This window comes from Monopterus albus, unplaced genomic scaffold (genome assembly GCF_001952655.1).
Source record: "Monopterus albus unplaced genomic scaffold, M_albus_1.0 scaffold53.1, whole genome shotgun sequence".
NCBI lineage: Eukaryota > Metazoa > Chordata > Actinopteri > Synbranchiformes > Synbranchidae > Monopterus > Monopterus albus.
The window spans coordinates 442695-456397 of record NW_018127933.1 but is presented as its reverse complement, the minus strand read 5'-3'; the positions used below and the strand labels follow the sequence as shown (position 1 = coordinate 456397).

General features: G+C 40.5%; 1 protein-coding gene across 1 annotated transcript in view; it reads right to left on the bottom strand.

Annotated features, from left to right (window-relative positions):
- Positions 1-2734: 2734 nt before the first annotated feature.
- LOC109961266 (BMP/retinoic acid-inducible neural-specific protein 3-like) overlaps positions 2735-13703 on the bottom strand; it is a gene marked incomplete at its 5' end in the record, with an annotated part of 25588 nt that continues 14619 nt past the window's right edge. Inside the window, 5 exons of the mRNA XM_020601952.1 lie at positions 2735-4087; positions 5224-5566; positions 10030-10252; positions 11061-11297; positions 11549-11654. Of these exons, the coding sequence (XP_020457608.1) occupies positions 3317-4087; positions 5224-5566; positions 10030-10252; positions 11061-11297; positions 11549-11654 (1680 nt within the window). The remainder of the gene's footprint in view (positions 4088-5223; positions 5567-10029; positions 10253-11060; positions 11298-11548; positions 11655-13703) is intronic.

The window sequence follows — 13703 nt, the reverse complement described above, 5'->3', positions numbered from 1 at the left end:
TTGTTATATTCAGCGTGAACATCCATAATTGTGTAAATGTAAAGAGGAATCGTTGCATGAAACAAAGTGGCAGATGAGAGAGCAAAAGCAACTTGACTCAGCTAGATATCACCTGCACCAGTCAAACAAATTGTCACTGTCCTATCCTTATTTTGTCAGTATATATTCTATTATTGTAAACGGAAAGATCAACCTGCAATACATGTTAAACAGCTCGCCTTACCTGTCATAAGATGACATTTTAAATTAAACCTACACATTTACACATTCCACTGAATATTACTAAATGATTTCAGTTTCACTCATTCAATCGTCTTAGACACTGTGATATACAGTGTGAGCCACGTACGTAGTTTCACAGAAAGCACACAGACAAAATCACAGATTAGATGTGCAAGACTTTTACATGTTAAAAAACACATATGGCTGCACTGGAAATGCTTTTTTCACAAATGAAAATTAGCTTTTTTTAGTGCCCAAAATAAAAATCAGAATGTTAATGTTTGCCTTATCTGGGGGGAGACAGTAATGCAGTGAGCAGAGCAGTCGTCTCCCAAGCAGAAGGTTGACGCTTCAAATCTCGGTGCCTGCAGTCCACATGTCGAAGTGTCCTTGGGCCAGACACTGAACCCCCCCGTTGCCCGTGATGGAGGAGCGTATGCACGCAGTGGCCCGGGACCCCTCGGCTCCAAACATAATTTGGTTGTACGTGTCACAATGTTACAATAAAAAAATAAAGCTTCTTCTATCTCTCCATCAAGATGAATAGTTAAACACAAATCATACACACTTTATTGGAGTCATCATGGATTCAAAACAAAAGTTTTTACCTAAAAGTAACAATAACAAGTCAGCCTGTTACAGCCTTAAGATACGGTAAGAATCAGAAAATTCATGTCCAGACTAGTTTTTGAAAAACTAATCCACACCTTTATCTCTAACAAAGAGCTTTTCTCAAGTCTTGGTAGAGAAAAAAACCCTCTCTGGCAGCTCTAACTCATTCAGAATGCTGTTTCTAACCAAGGTCACAGCACTCCAGTTTTCAAATCTATGCTCTGTGTTTCAATCTGTCAAAAAATTATTTTAAAAAAGTGACTACTCATTTAAAACAGCAGTCGTATTAAATGTTCTACAAATGAATTTGCCATGTCTGTCTGGCACCTTTAAATGAGATTTATTCATTTTCCTAAAGATTGATTTCATTTTCCTCAGGGTCAACAACAGTATAAATATCCTACATCCTGGTAAACTAGCCCTTGGCCAACTAACAAAAATCATCTTCAGTAAATAAAAAGTAGAGAAATTAATCAAGCAAGTTTACAGTGAATTGGAAGGGCTTTTCTCATGTCTGATACTTTTGAGTGACAGATTACTAAAGGTCAGAGATAAAGTTTGCCTCTTGCCACCGACTCACACTGTCACAAGGGAGGCTGCTTGGAGTCACTAGTGGAATGGAAAAACTGAGTTATTTACAGGCTCCTCATAACGAATTATGGCCAGCTGCCCCTGCAGGACTGAGTCTGGTAATTGCAGAGTGCTTTTAAACATCATAATTATGAATATTCTACCTTGGGATCTTTTTATTTAGCTAGAGGAGGACCATGTAGAGAACTGTAGGGAGGCAGAATTATTACTCCTTCATTTCCATTTTTCTTTGAAACACACCATCCATATCCCTAATTACTCAGACTGCATGGATGCAGAAATGAATTAAATGCATTAGTGTTTAACCCCTACAGTTTCCAGTTCTGTGAACCCATTCCCTCCTGTGTACATGGTTTTTGAAAGGGTTTGCCAGCCAACTGTGAGAGACCATTTTTAGGCATTTAGTGACCTCAAACTTGACAGAAAATCAGCTCAGTCACAAACTGATGTGCTGTCTCTCGTTCTCTCAGAGCTGCTCTTTTCATGCCACAGTGAAGCACTCATGCCCTCCATGCAACCGACATGGCTGTATCCAGTAAAAGACATGCTGACATTTGATAACACATTCCACCACTGTCACATATCATCAGACACTACTCAATTATGTACAGCCCTCATCCAGCGTAGCTTCTGACATGAGTTGCCATTGATAGGCGGAGCAGGCAAATAAAGGTGAGGACTGTTAACCTTCACAGGTACCTGACTTCTCTTTGGTCTGCAGTGTCATTAAGGCATGCACAGGACATATTAACAGATTAGATGTGGCATCTTGTACCTGATAATAATGCAGACAGAGTCTTTGACCTACAGTACAGAGGCACAGCAATGTGACTGAACTAAACGTCCACTTGTTTGTGCATCTCTGTGTCTCATTATTGAAATATAAGTTTAATTAATGCACTAAAAAACGAAAAAAATCTGAGTCTGCCCAAGCCACAAACAGAACCTACACAACTGAACAAACCTGTACCCATACTCAGCCCAACATTGAGTGTGCTTGGGAAACAAAATTTAACACTCAAGCAAAACTTTGGACTAGTGACATTTTTCATTCAACACGTATCAGTATCAGGGGTTCGGTCCTAGCCTGCCACAGAGTGCGACAAGAGCACAGCTTCCAGTATGCATTTGCTGACTGAAGCCCAACTGCAACCTCCTTTACAGCATGAGTAAAGCTATAAGTAAATAAAACTGAATAATACATAAGTCTTTTCTACTGTTTAAAACCACATAGTTTCAATTTCACAGTAGCTTGCTTCACTGGATTAAATATGGTGTTGACATATGTTTGTTCTGTGTATGTAAACAAGAAGAAAACTAGTGGCATGAAAAAAACAATCCAGCAGCTGGAATCTGTTATAACATCATGTTTTAATATCAATTTATCTACAAAATCTGGATTGACACCACTGTATTCTGGTCTTCATGGAAAGTGCACTGTCACTGAAGCAAAAGAACATATAAAAATTACAAACAAACAGACTGTACCATTTTTCCATAAAATGTCCATTGATTTGGCATTGGTACTTACAGTATAAATGAGCAGTCATATTGAAACATAATGGTTCAACTTCACAGCGTTATCTGAATTTCTACTGTAGAATTGTTTTGTTAGACTTTCTTGAGAAACAGTTGTGCATTTTCTTACTGGTCCACCTCATTTTTTTTTTATAACATAGCACTGAAGGTAGTCGCCACAAAACAATAAACAAAACAATCAGATGAGTACATTCTTCGGCTGTCCACAGATGGTCCTCTCCTGATTATCCCGTTTGGAAATCGACAGAGACAGAGCATAACTCTAAGTATCTGCACCACAAGTGCCACGGTTCTTATGTCCATGAGGTCTCCTTGAGGCCATTTACATTCCAGATCTCCCTTCAAGCAGCTGTTAACTGCACAGCTTGGTGGTCTCATAATCCAGTGAGTTGGGCAGACGTGAGCTGAAGGCCTGTAAGGAGGCATGAATGCGAACCACCTCGCTGGCAGTCAGTTTGAGCCGGTGGCGGAGAAGACAGGCGAACAGGTCCAATCTCTGTTGGCCTGGAGGGGACAGGTGGTTCACCCGGTCTCGTATCTCCAAGAGCTGAAGCATGGCCGTGTCCTGGGAACCTTGGGTATATGGGTAGTCCAACTGCAGAATCAAGTCACGGATCGCCTCTGGGTCAAAGTGCATGCTGTAGCCAAAGACCTGGATGCTGTTGATCTTCATGTAGCCCAGATTCCGAACAGGATCTGTCATTTCTAAAGGCTCGTAATAAACGCTGTCATTCACTCCATCTTGAGTCTTTATCCTGCTCCGAAGGTAAATATGAATGGTTTCAAAGAACGTCTTCCACTTGTTGCCCAGTGTCAAAGTCCAGTTGTAGCACTCAAAAGGTAGGTCCAGTTTGGTGGCCTGCCAGTCTGGAAAATTATTCTCATTGACAGGGATGTACCAGCTCTCTGAGTGGCTCCCTCCAAAGGGGTTGATGTACAGAGTAAGGACAGGCTCCAGGGTGCTGTTCTTTGTAAGGCAGATCTGGAGGGATATTCCCAGCAGCATGTGGACCATGTTGGACTTGTACTTGTTACTCTTCAGTGTCAGCAGCATCCTTTTTCTCCATGAAGGGTCGAACCAGCTGTTGAGCCGCATGTCATTGCTGATAAAGATGGCGTGAACCTAACAAATACAAACACCACACCAGTACAGTACAGAAGGAGATTTTTAGAGAAACTCCATCCACTAAGGAAGGCCACAGGATACAACAGGTCATGAGGTCAAGAAAGAACCTACAAGCTAACCTATCTTTTCAGCTATTTTTATGCCTACGCATTACAGCCATGGCTGGAGGCATTATTTTTTCAGGTTTTGTTTCTGTCCCATTCTCATGAACGTGATATCTGGTAAGCCTTGGGGGAATTTCTTCAAATGTGGCACAAATGCCCACTTGGATTCACTGATTACATTATTAGATTTTGGTGGTCAAAGGTCAGGGTCACTGTGACCTCACATCTGACCCATTCTCCTGAACAGCATAGCTCAGGAACACCTTGAGGGGATTTCTTCAAATTGATACAAATGTCAACTTGGATTCAAGGACAATGTGACACAGCTCTTTGTCCGTTCTCTGTACTCATCTATAAAAATAGTCTCTGAGTTTCTAACTAGAAATTATTAATTAGATTCATGTAAATCATCAGTATAGTGATAACTTCCATTTTGCCAAAAAAAAAACTTGATATATTTTATTACCTTCCTTCTAAGTCCTCAGTACACATAGTCCACAGTATGGGTGTGGACAGACATGCATGTAAACTGCAACTTGACTAGTTGGCAGGGGCTTACTAACTAGTAATATGTTGTGGCCAAAATTAGGTTACTTTGAGTTTTATGGTATACAACACTACTGGACCAGGTTTTATTAATGTTTTCAGTTTGCATTTGATAAATACAAAACTATTTAATATTCTGGATAAAGTAAACCAAAAGGAACCCTATGCTACACAGTAATTGGCTCATCAAACAGTTTATCTTAATCTACAGTTTAAATATCTACAAATTTTTTATTGGTTTTGTCTATTGTTCTGTGTTCTATTCAAAGAACCCCAAACTGCCTCAGATGCACTGAGCATCTAAAACATAGTACAACACAAGGAAAAACAAGGGGAAGTTAGTTCCTCAGTAGCCAGAAGGACAATACTTTGTACTGCTGAGTGGCTCTCATGAGCAAAAGCATCCTCCCCAGGCTATTTTGTGAAAGACAGCTTAGTTCCTATTTTTTGTGATATGATTAGACAAAGATTAATAAAACATACCTCTAGCCTGCGGTCGGCTCTCTGCAGTAGGTAGCCCAGCTCCAAATCCTGTAGGTCTGTTTCAAATCCCAGGTAGTTCTCTGTAGAGTCTGCTACCATGGGCCTGCAAGTCCCCTGCATCAGGGCAAAGCCTGGGTTGCAGCTCCCACAGCGGGTATGGTTGTCTGGTGCACAGGCTGCACAGGCTGAGCCTTCCCCAACAACACAGGGCGGAGGCAGCTGACAGGGGCTGTGGTCATATCGGCAGCTGCAGCTGTGAAGGTCCTCAGAGAATGCGCCAAGCTGGTTGTTCTCTGAACAGTACAGAAGAGACTGGAAATGACTCAGCCAGTAGGACTGAGGCCTGCAGCGAAGAAGGAACAGGAAGAGAATGGAGAGAGGCAGAGAGAGCTTATTGAACAGGGCTTAAAGGATGAGTTGGTTCAATCAGTAGCTGCTTTATTAGGTCCAGGACCCTTGTTTAGGTCTGCGGACAGCTTGTTCATTCAAAATATATTTCATAATTAGCATAATGCAAAACATACAAAAGAAGATTCCAGTCAGCGTGGTTTAGGTAATTTGTAGATCTAAAAAAATCTAAGCATCTAGGTTAAACCACCTGAAACATTAATGTTTTTAAACCAGATTTAGCCCTAAATCAGTGACAGCAATTAAAAATCTCCTCCCATGTATGTATGAACACCTGTTGTAACATGACTAAAAACCACACGCCCAGAAATAATTCCACTGCTTTCAGTTACAGCAAGCACAGATTGAGAAGGTCAAAAAAACAAAACCGAGAACTATAATCAGGCTCATAGGTGTGACTTCCCATCGCTGGAGAGAGCTCTAGGATTTGAAAGGCGTGAGGATTGATATAGAGGTTGCTCTTTTTCTACTGGACATCTTCAGGATAGTTTTGAGGGGCCTGCGGGAATACCTTCACATTATTGAGTGCTTGAAGTATTCCAGTTTTTGTTTTTACTGTCCTAAAGTGCCCAATGAGTGAAGATTATACATACAAAGAATATCAGCATCAAAGTTGAAAAGCAGGGGATAAAGTAAGAGACAGTCAAGAGACAAAGTTGTCTTTGATCAGTTTGTGACATTAAATTAGAAGCACTCTGCAGCCACAGGGTAACCTACTCTCGGACTACATATAATTCCCCCATATGGGCTACAGTTTGATTCCCCCTCCGTAGCGAATGCAGCATTTCAAGTGTGATCCCTTTATGCCTCTTATCCTCTTTGCTTGCTGAAAAGAAGAATTGCACAGTACTGGCTTTCCTTTCAGAAGAAAAGCTCTCTCTTTGGTGAGCGTGCACAGTGGTAACCTTTATGCTAATCTGAAAATGTTCCTGGATTACATTTAGGTTATACTTCCTCTGTAACCCTGATCTTACTGTGTGCTTGGCAGTGAAAAGGAAGCCTGTGTTCAGAAAATTACTGATATGAATATGATATGAACCCCCAAATGGAAAAACGGTCACTGAAAATGAACTGAAAGTGCTCTTCCTTTACATCAACTGCTACCTGTGGGCAAGGCATTTCACTTCTGACAGTTTAAGCCAGGCAAAGCAGTCGAAAAGACAAGACTGCAGTTAGTTCCCTGGTGTGATTATGTACAGCATATCTGCTCCCTGCAAGTCCTTCTCTGAACCACAGCTGTAGATTACAGTGTCTGCTAACTGCTGTGTTGCTTCTAAAGGAGCAGACTGTGTTTTGAAAATGAAATTAGCCACATTTTTTTGTTAAACCCAAGGATGCGATGTACTGGAGATTAATGGACAGCATGCACTCTTCTAGAAAAAGTTTCTACAAGATTTTCAAACCTAGCTGCAGAGATTTGCATCCACACAGCCACAAGAGCATTGATGAGGTGAGGTACCAATAGCTGGCGATCTGACCTGACTTACAATTAGAGTTCCAGTTCATCCTAAAGTTGGTAGATAGGAAAATTTCTCAAAGTCCAAGCTGGAAAAATGATTTTGATGAACCTGACATTGTGCAATGTCATGTTAAAACAGGAAAAACTTTATCCCTCTATAGTCTTGTTGTCTCTATCAGGGCACAATTCTGCTGATTTCTTTCCTATGAACTGAACTCCTGTTTATCTTTTGTACTATACAGTATACTGTAGATGTGGGCAGCATGGTGGCACGGTGGTTAGTGCTATTGCCTCACAGCGAGAAAGTTCCGGGTTTGCGGCCTTTCTGTGCAGAGTTTGCACGTTCCCCTTGTGCTTGCATGGCTTCTCTCTGGGTACTCCGGCTTCCTCCCATAGTCCAAAGACATGCAGCTTAGGTTGACTGGTGACTCTAAATTGCCCGTAGGAGTGAGTGTGTGGTTGTTTGTCTGCCTGTCGGCCCTTTGATAGACTGGTGACCTGTCCAGGGTGGACACCGCCTCTAAACCCCGATGTCGGCTGGGATCAGCTCCAGCCCCCCGCAACTCCATTCGGGACTAAAGGTATAGATAATGGATGGATGGTCTATATAGATGCTCTTAATAGAAATTTGTGAAACCAACCAGCAGTCATTACTAAAGTAAGCAAGCAAAAGCAAACAATACATAAAAAAGTATAAAGACCAGTGCCATGATGTGCAATCATCACATCTTCTGGCTATCTTAAATTTGAAGCAGTGTGAGCCTCTAAAGATGGAATTTGTCTGATCCTTGACAAGTTCATTAAAGTCTATGATGTATTTTTAGAGTCAAAGTCTTAGCTGCATTTTCTAAGTGCTCAAACAAAGATGTGAAGAAATCAGACACCTTTTTGGAAGAAGCCTAAGCATAAGAAAAGCATTGTCCAAGCTTATTAAGGCAGACTCAATGAAAACATCACTTGAATGACAATGTGCATCATTTTGCCTAATGGCAAAAATTTGAGCACAAAGTGGGCAGCCTTATCATTACCCACCTAATAAAAGTCAAGCTGACTGCTGCTTTGACTGGCTTATTTGTACATAATTGTCAGTGTGGAGAAAAGTACCCCCTGCAGAAAACAAACTCAATCACATATCTGTCATCTAGCTTAAGTGCTGCAAAAAGGGTGTTAAAGGGAGAGTGTGGAGTTTTACAAGAGCCTCCGCTTCTCTCCCAGGCAAAATGACAAACATCCTACTCTCAGTCTCTTTCACTGAGTATGTCTGGGCAAATTTTCAGTCATCCAGGTCGTAGTATGCTGAAAAAACTTCAAAGAAGGCATCTGGAGGTAATTTTAGGTAGAAGACGTTTCACCTCTCATCCAAGAGGCTTCATCAGTTCTGTTTGACTGGTGGTGAGCAGGAGGTATTTATCCCACTGTGTGGGGTTTCAGTCCTTTGACGGCCAACAATGTCCTCTAATGACTGAGTCGTTGGAGATCCAGTCCTTTGGTGTTAGAGGACATTGTTGGTCACCACTCCTTTTCCTGGCAAGTGGGTGGGAATATCACCTGCATAAGTCAGTGATTAATATGTGTCTTTGGCTATGTGGAGGAGAAAATGTGGCAGATTAAAGATAGGGTGTGCGGAGAAAGAGAAACAGAAGGGGACTGGGCAGTGAACTGAGTGCACCGTATAGGCCAACTGATTTATATGTTGTGTTTGCTGTGGTAGCTCAGTTGAACTAAACGCAGTGTGACTGCCACTGATAGTTGGATTCATCCTCTTCAGCAATTATCCCCCGACGGACATAGGTTTCTTATGCAAATATGGATTTTATATGATTTGTAAACACTTATCTAAAATTGGTAGTAACACAAACCTAAGGAGAAAAGCCTAATGTACTTTTAGACTTTTGATCAACCCTGGCAGGATAAGTGTCAAGGTGCTGTCTACTGTAGTATGCCTACATTTATTAGCATATGTGTAACTGTGCTGTAATAATCACCTTTCTTTGGCCAAGTATGTTACACACAAGGAATTTGTTTCTGGTACAGAACTGAGGCAGCCATCATTGGCACCAAATCACACCTATGGCTTTAATCAACGGGGGCAACATGGGGGTTCAGTGTCTTGCCCAAGGACACTTCGACATGTGGACTGTAGGCACCGAGACTCGAACCTTCAACCTTCTGGTTGGGAGACAACTGCTCTACCCACTGAACCCTGTGGGGCGACTGTGTTTTTTTTTATTTATGGTTCTATTTTATCTCTCTATCTATTTAATTTTATTTATCATTATAAATTAAAAAATGTTCAATTCCTATTTCAAAATTTCATCTGAGTGAGAATTTGACAAATCTTAGAAGCTCTGGAAGGTATTAAATTGTAAAAGTTCACTTTTTTTATGCCCTTCATTAAGGCCACGTAACCAGTGCAGAAAATCTGGTTTCAGTGAGATTTCATAGGATTTCATGGAGATGAAGTCCAATTACATGGAATGCATATTTCATGATTTTCTGAAAATGTCATGAAGCTCCATAAAGATTTACAGAATCAGAGGCCCGTGGATTCTATAGCTGAAGTTCACTGTTGTAGCAGAATAGAAAACCAGGCTATGTCCATCTGCCAGTGAAAAGATGTCTATTAAAATTAGTGTTTTACTAGCACATCAATGTGTGCATGGCAGCATGTAGATAATCATTAGCTATACTGTAGAAATGGAAAAAATCAAGTTCTTTTCTGTACATATACTGAAGAGTTTTTGCAATGGTGCACAAGTGAAATGCCACCACAGTAGTGTTTACTTCTTCCTACATCCTTGAAAAAGAACCATAGGCTGTGACGGGACGTACAAAGTCTTCTTAAATAAAATATATTCAAGCTGTCAAATCGTAATAGAGTATCAAACCTAGATTCAGAAGAGGAGAATCCAAATGTATGTTTCAGGGCTTGTGCTCACCGTTCTCTTGGTAAGTCGACTTGGGGCTGTCGGTGACATCTTTTACTGAGACTGAAGAGCTTAAAGATGACCCTTTGTGCTCGTCTGGAGAGGACCTGCATGCTGTTCTCCAGCTGCTCATATCTCCACTGGAACAGGCTGTCCAGGGACCACATGTGTTGGATGGTTGACATGTTCAGGAAATAATTCTGAGGCAGCCTTGCGTAGAAAGCCTTGAATTCATCTGTAGCAACAACAGGTAACATTTTGAATAAGATTCCAATTTTGTTTTTTGGCATAATTTGGTTCAAGGTTAACAACTAAATTGATTCTAGGCAGGAGTCACTATTTGCAATGATCTGTGTCAAAGGTGAAAACTACTTTCTGGCATCTTCTGCAGCTCATAAAGCAGCGAGGTAGAAACCTGCCATATTCCATGCTGGAGGATACATTTATGACACTTGTGAGTGTCTGTATTCTGGGCATGCTTGTGCCCCCACTTCAAACCTAGCTATTAAAACATAAACTTTGGAAGTAATTGCACTTATGGATATTTCAGCCAAATCTGAACAGTGGAAAAAAGACATCCACTTGGATTTCACCTGAGTAATAATCACCCAGGCAGGGTGACCGAGCACAGCAGTAATAACCAAACATTATGCTAAGAGCTTCCATTCAAACTTCGTTTCCCTGGTGATATGAAAAGCCGGACTGGCAATAAATGAGTTTTATAGTTGATTAATCTGCTCCAGACACACTGTAAACTACATGAGCTGAAAGCTGTTGATTTTTTAAATCTGGCTCTGTCAGGTTGTTAATTTGCTATATGCAGATAGCATGCCAGAGCTCAGGATTCACAACCAGCTATTACAGTTGACCTATAAATCATAGACAGGGGAGGAATACACTTAAAGGATTTTCACTCAGATTTAACTGTACAGATCAAGCACTTGAATTCATCCATGCTCCTGCTCATATGAATGACTTACATCATAAAGTAACACTTTCCAGAAAGAATCAATTCTTTTTGAGAGGTCATTTATTTATTTTACCTGATTCCTCAAACTCCTTGTAGAGTATCCCCCATGTCTCTGTGATCCTCTCCAGGCTCTCCTCCATGGCTTGGATGTCCATATATGGACAGTTGCACTGTGGGAACTTGGGGTCACAGTTGCACCAGCAGTCATTGTCCTTGCAAACAAACTCACCCTCCCCATTGCAGGCTATGTAGCTGAGAGCAGCCTGCACAAAACTTTCTCTCAGGTAGTTGGGAAGGATGACTTGCAAGCCTGTAAAAACAAGTTGGGTTTAGTACCATCATCAAACCGTGAACTTGGGGAGTGACAGTGAAACTTTAGTGGCAATATAATGTCGACTGAACTCATAACTTACTTAATGAAATCTATAAAAGTATATATTTGTATGCCAAAGTGGTACTGATGTTTATCCCAAGTGCATATATTTTACAGCTGAAATATTTATTTTCTCTTTAAAAACATACCATGACAATCACAATAAAAGTTCTAAAATTTGGACAAACCTTGCAGCTGGACTTTATTTTCAGGGCTCTGAACCAGCACAGAGCTTACAGAGTCCAGGTTGTCATAGTTACTGCATCCAAGAGGACCTGTGCGGGTCTCTGTAACCTGGGCAACAACAAATAAAAAGCTCATTTATACATTTACCACAACTTCCATTTTAGAACAAGGGCATGATTACATTATATTTCTTTACAAAAAATCTGTACATCTTAGCTGTACTTTTAAATTCCAGGTACAAAACTGGTTAGGGGAAGCCAAAGAAAGTGTACCTTGTGTAACAACAATGGCTTCTCTGTCCTGTTTAAATAGAATAGTTTCTACATAATTATCTGTACTTGTGAATGTGAAACAAAAAACTAGGCTAAGCTCACTTAGGCTCCTCTAAATTGCTGTACGAGTGCTTTGTTGAGCTCGTTTTTCTGCAAGAATGCTTCACTTTTCATTTTTTTTGTCTAGTCACTGATTGAAGATGTTTCGATTGACCTTTGCCACAAAGCAGCTCCAGCGCGGCATCCGTTTTCACTTCATTTGCAAGAAGAAATCTTATTTCAGTGCTTTCCCTTTTCTTGCTGTGACATGCTGGGAAGCATCTAACTGCATCTCATTTTTCTCTCTTAGTGATTTCGGGACACCGTATTTTGCTCAGTGATTTGTCCTTGTCAGGTTTGTCAGTGGGCAGTTGGTGTAAAGTGATAGATAGATGAGGCAAGACAATGAGGGTCAGTCGATCAGTAACACAATCACAGGGGGGCTGAAGGGCTTGGGGACTCGTATGAGGACGGTGCTGCAAGAAAGTGAGAGTTCAGTCTGGGGATCTTTAATCATGAGCCTAAACGAGAAGAGAAGGGGTTGTCAGAGGAAGAATAAATATGCCTGTGATTGGAAAAGGGAAAAATGAAGATAATTTGAATGCAAATCTTTGACTATAATATCTATATCACATTAAATCCCTTGTTTCCCCCTGGAGGGATTTTTATGTTCATATAAATGTGAGGAAATGAGATACAACCATGGGTTTCAGACCACATGAATACTGAATCCATATAAGGAATTATTTAATATTCTATATGATATGCCATATGGAAAAACATTGAATGATGAGCAGAGCATTCAATTTCCGCTTTGCTTAGCAGCTGCTATTCACCGTAGATACATTCTGGCATATTAAAAATACTTAATAGGGCATTATTGACCACCTGTATCTTGGCACATGGGCTGTATGAGGGAATGAAGTACAGTCTGGAGCTTTGTGGAGGATTTGTCTCTCTCTTGGTCTATTTTCTTTTCGTCCTTGTGATGTGAACTTTTAAACTGGTGCTACAGTGCTAAAAGTATTTCACTGAGTCAGCCGAACAACAGAGCGGGACAGAGAGAGCCACAGGAAACAGAAGTTGTGATGACTGCAACAAGCAGAGGATGAGCAGTCTACAGGCTGAAGTCTCCTAGATTTTATAAAGCATCCTTAGGTAAACAATGGCAAACAAGTTATTTAAATGTTGCCGCTCGTGTAACCTTAAAAATGTGCTCTAAATTTAACCTCTTCTAATGGAAGGCACTGAAGCTTTTTTCCTCAAAGCTGCAATAAATAACTCTGAGAAAGCCGTAGACAAACAGGTTGACATGTTGTTATTTTATGAAACTGTTTTATGCAAAGCAGAAGGCATTGTCACACACATAACTATTCTTTCAGATTCTGATTCATGGACTGAAAATCTGTGGGCAGCAAAACAAGAACGATGAGCCGAAATCAAAATTAATTGGTGATAATTGCTACAAGCGACTTCCTCACAGTCACTGGATTCAATGTTTTGTCAAACTTAAGAAAAAAAACCTTCCATTTTATTAGGCTCAATCTATGTTTTTATGAATCTGTGTGTGGTAGCTTGGTTTAGTATGCATTTTCTGTCTGAAATGGATCAGTCTGACAGGTTTACACTACTTTATGTTTGTTGTTTCATATCCTTATGCCGGAAATATTCTGTAAAAAAAAAAAGTTTCATTTGTGTTTGACCACGGATGATTAAGTTAGCTGTCTATCTATTCAGTGATAAGTCATAAGAGTAGGAACACAAACATGTATTTCTCTTAAATAATGAGAACACAATACAATCAAGGAGCTGTCAAGGAGAAAATATGAAACCAAAGATTCCTGCT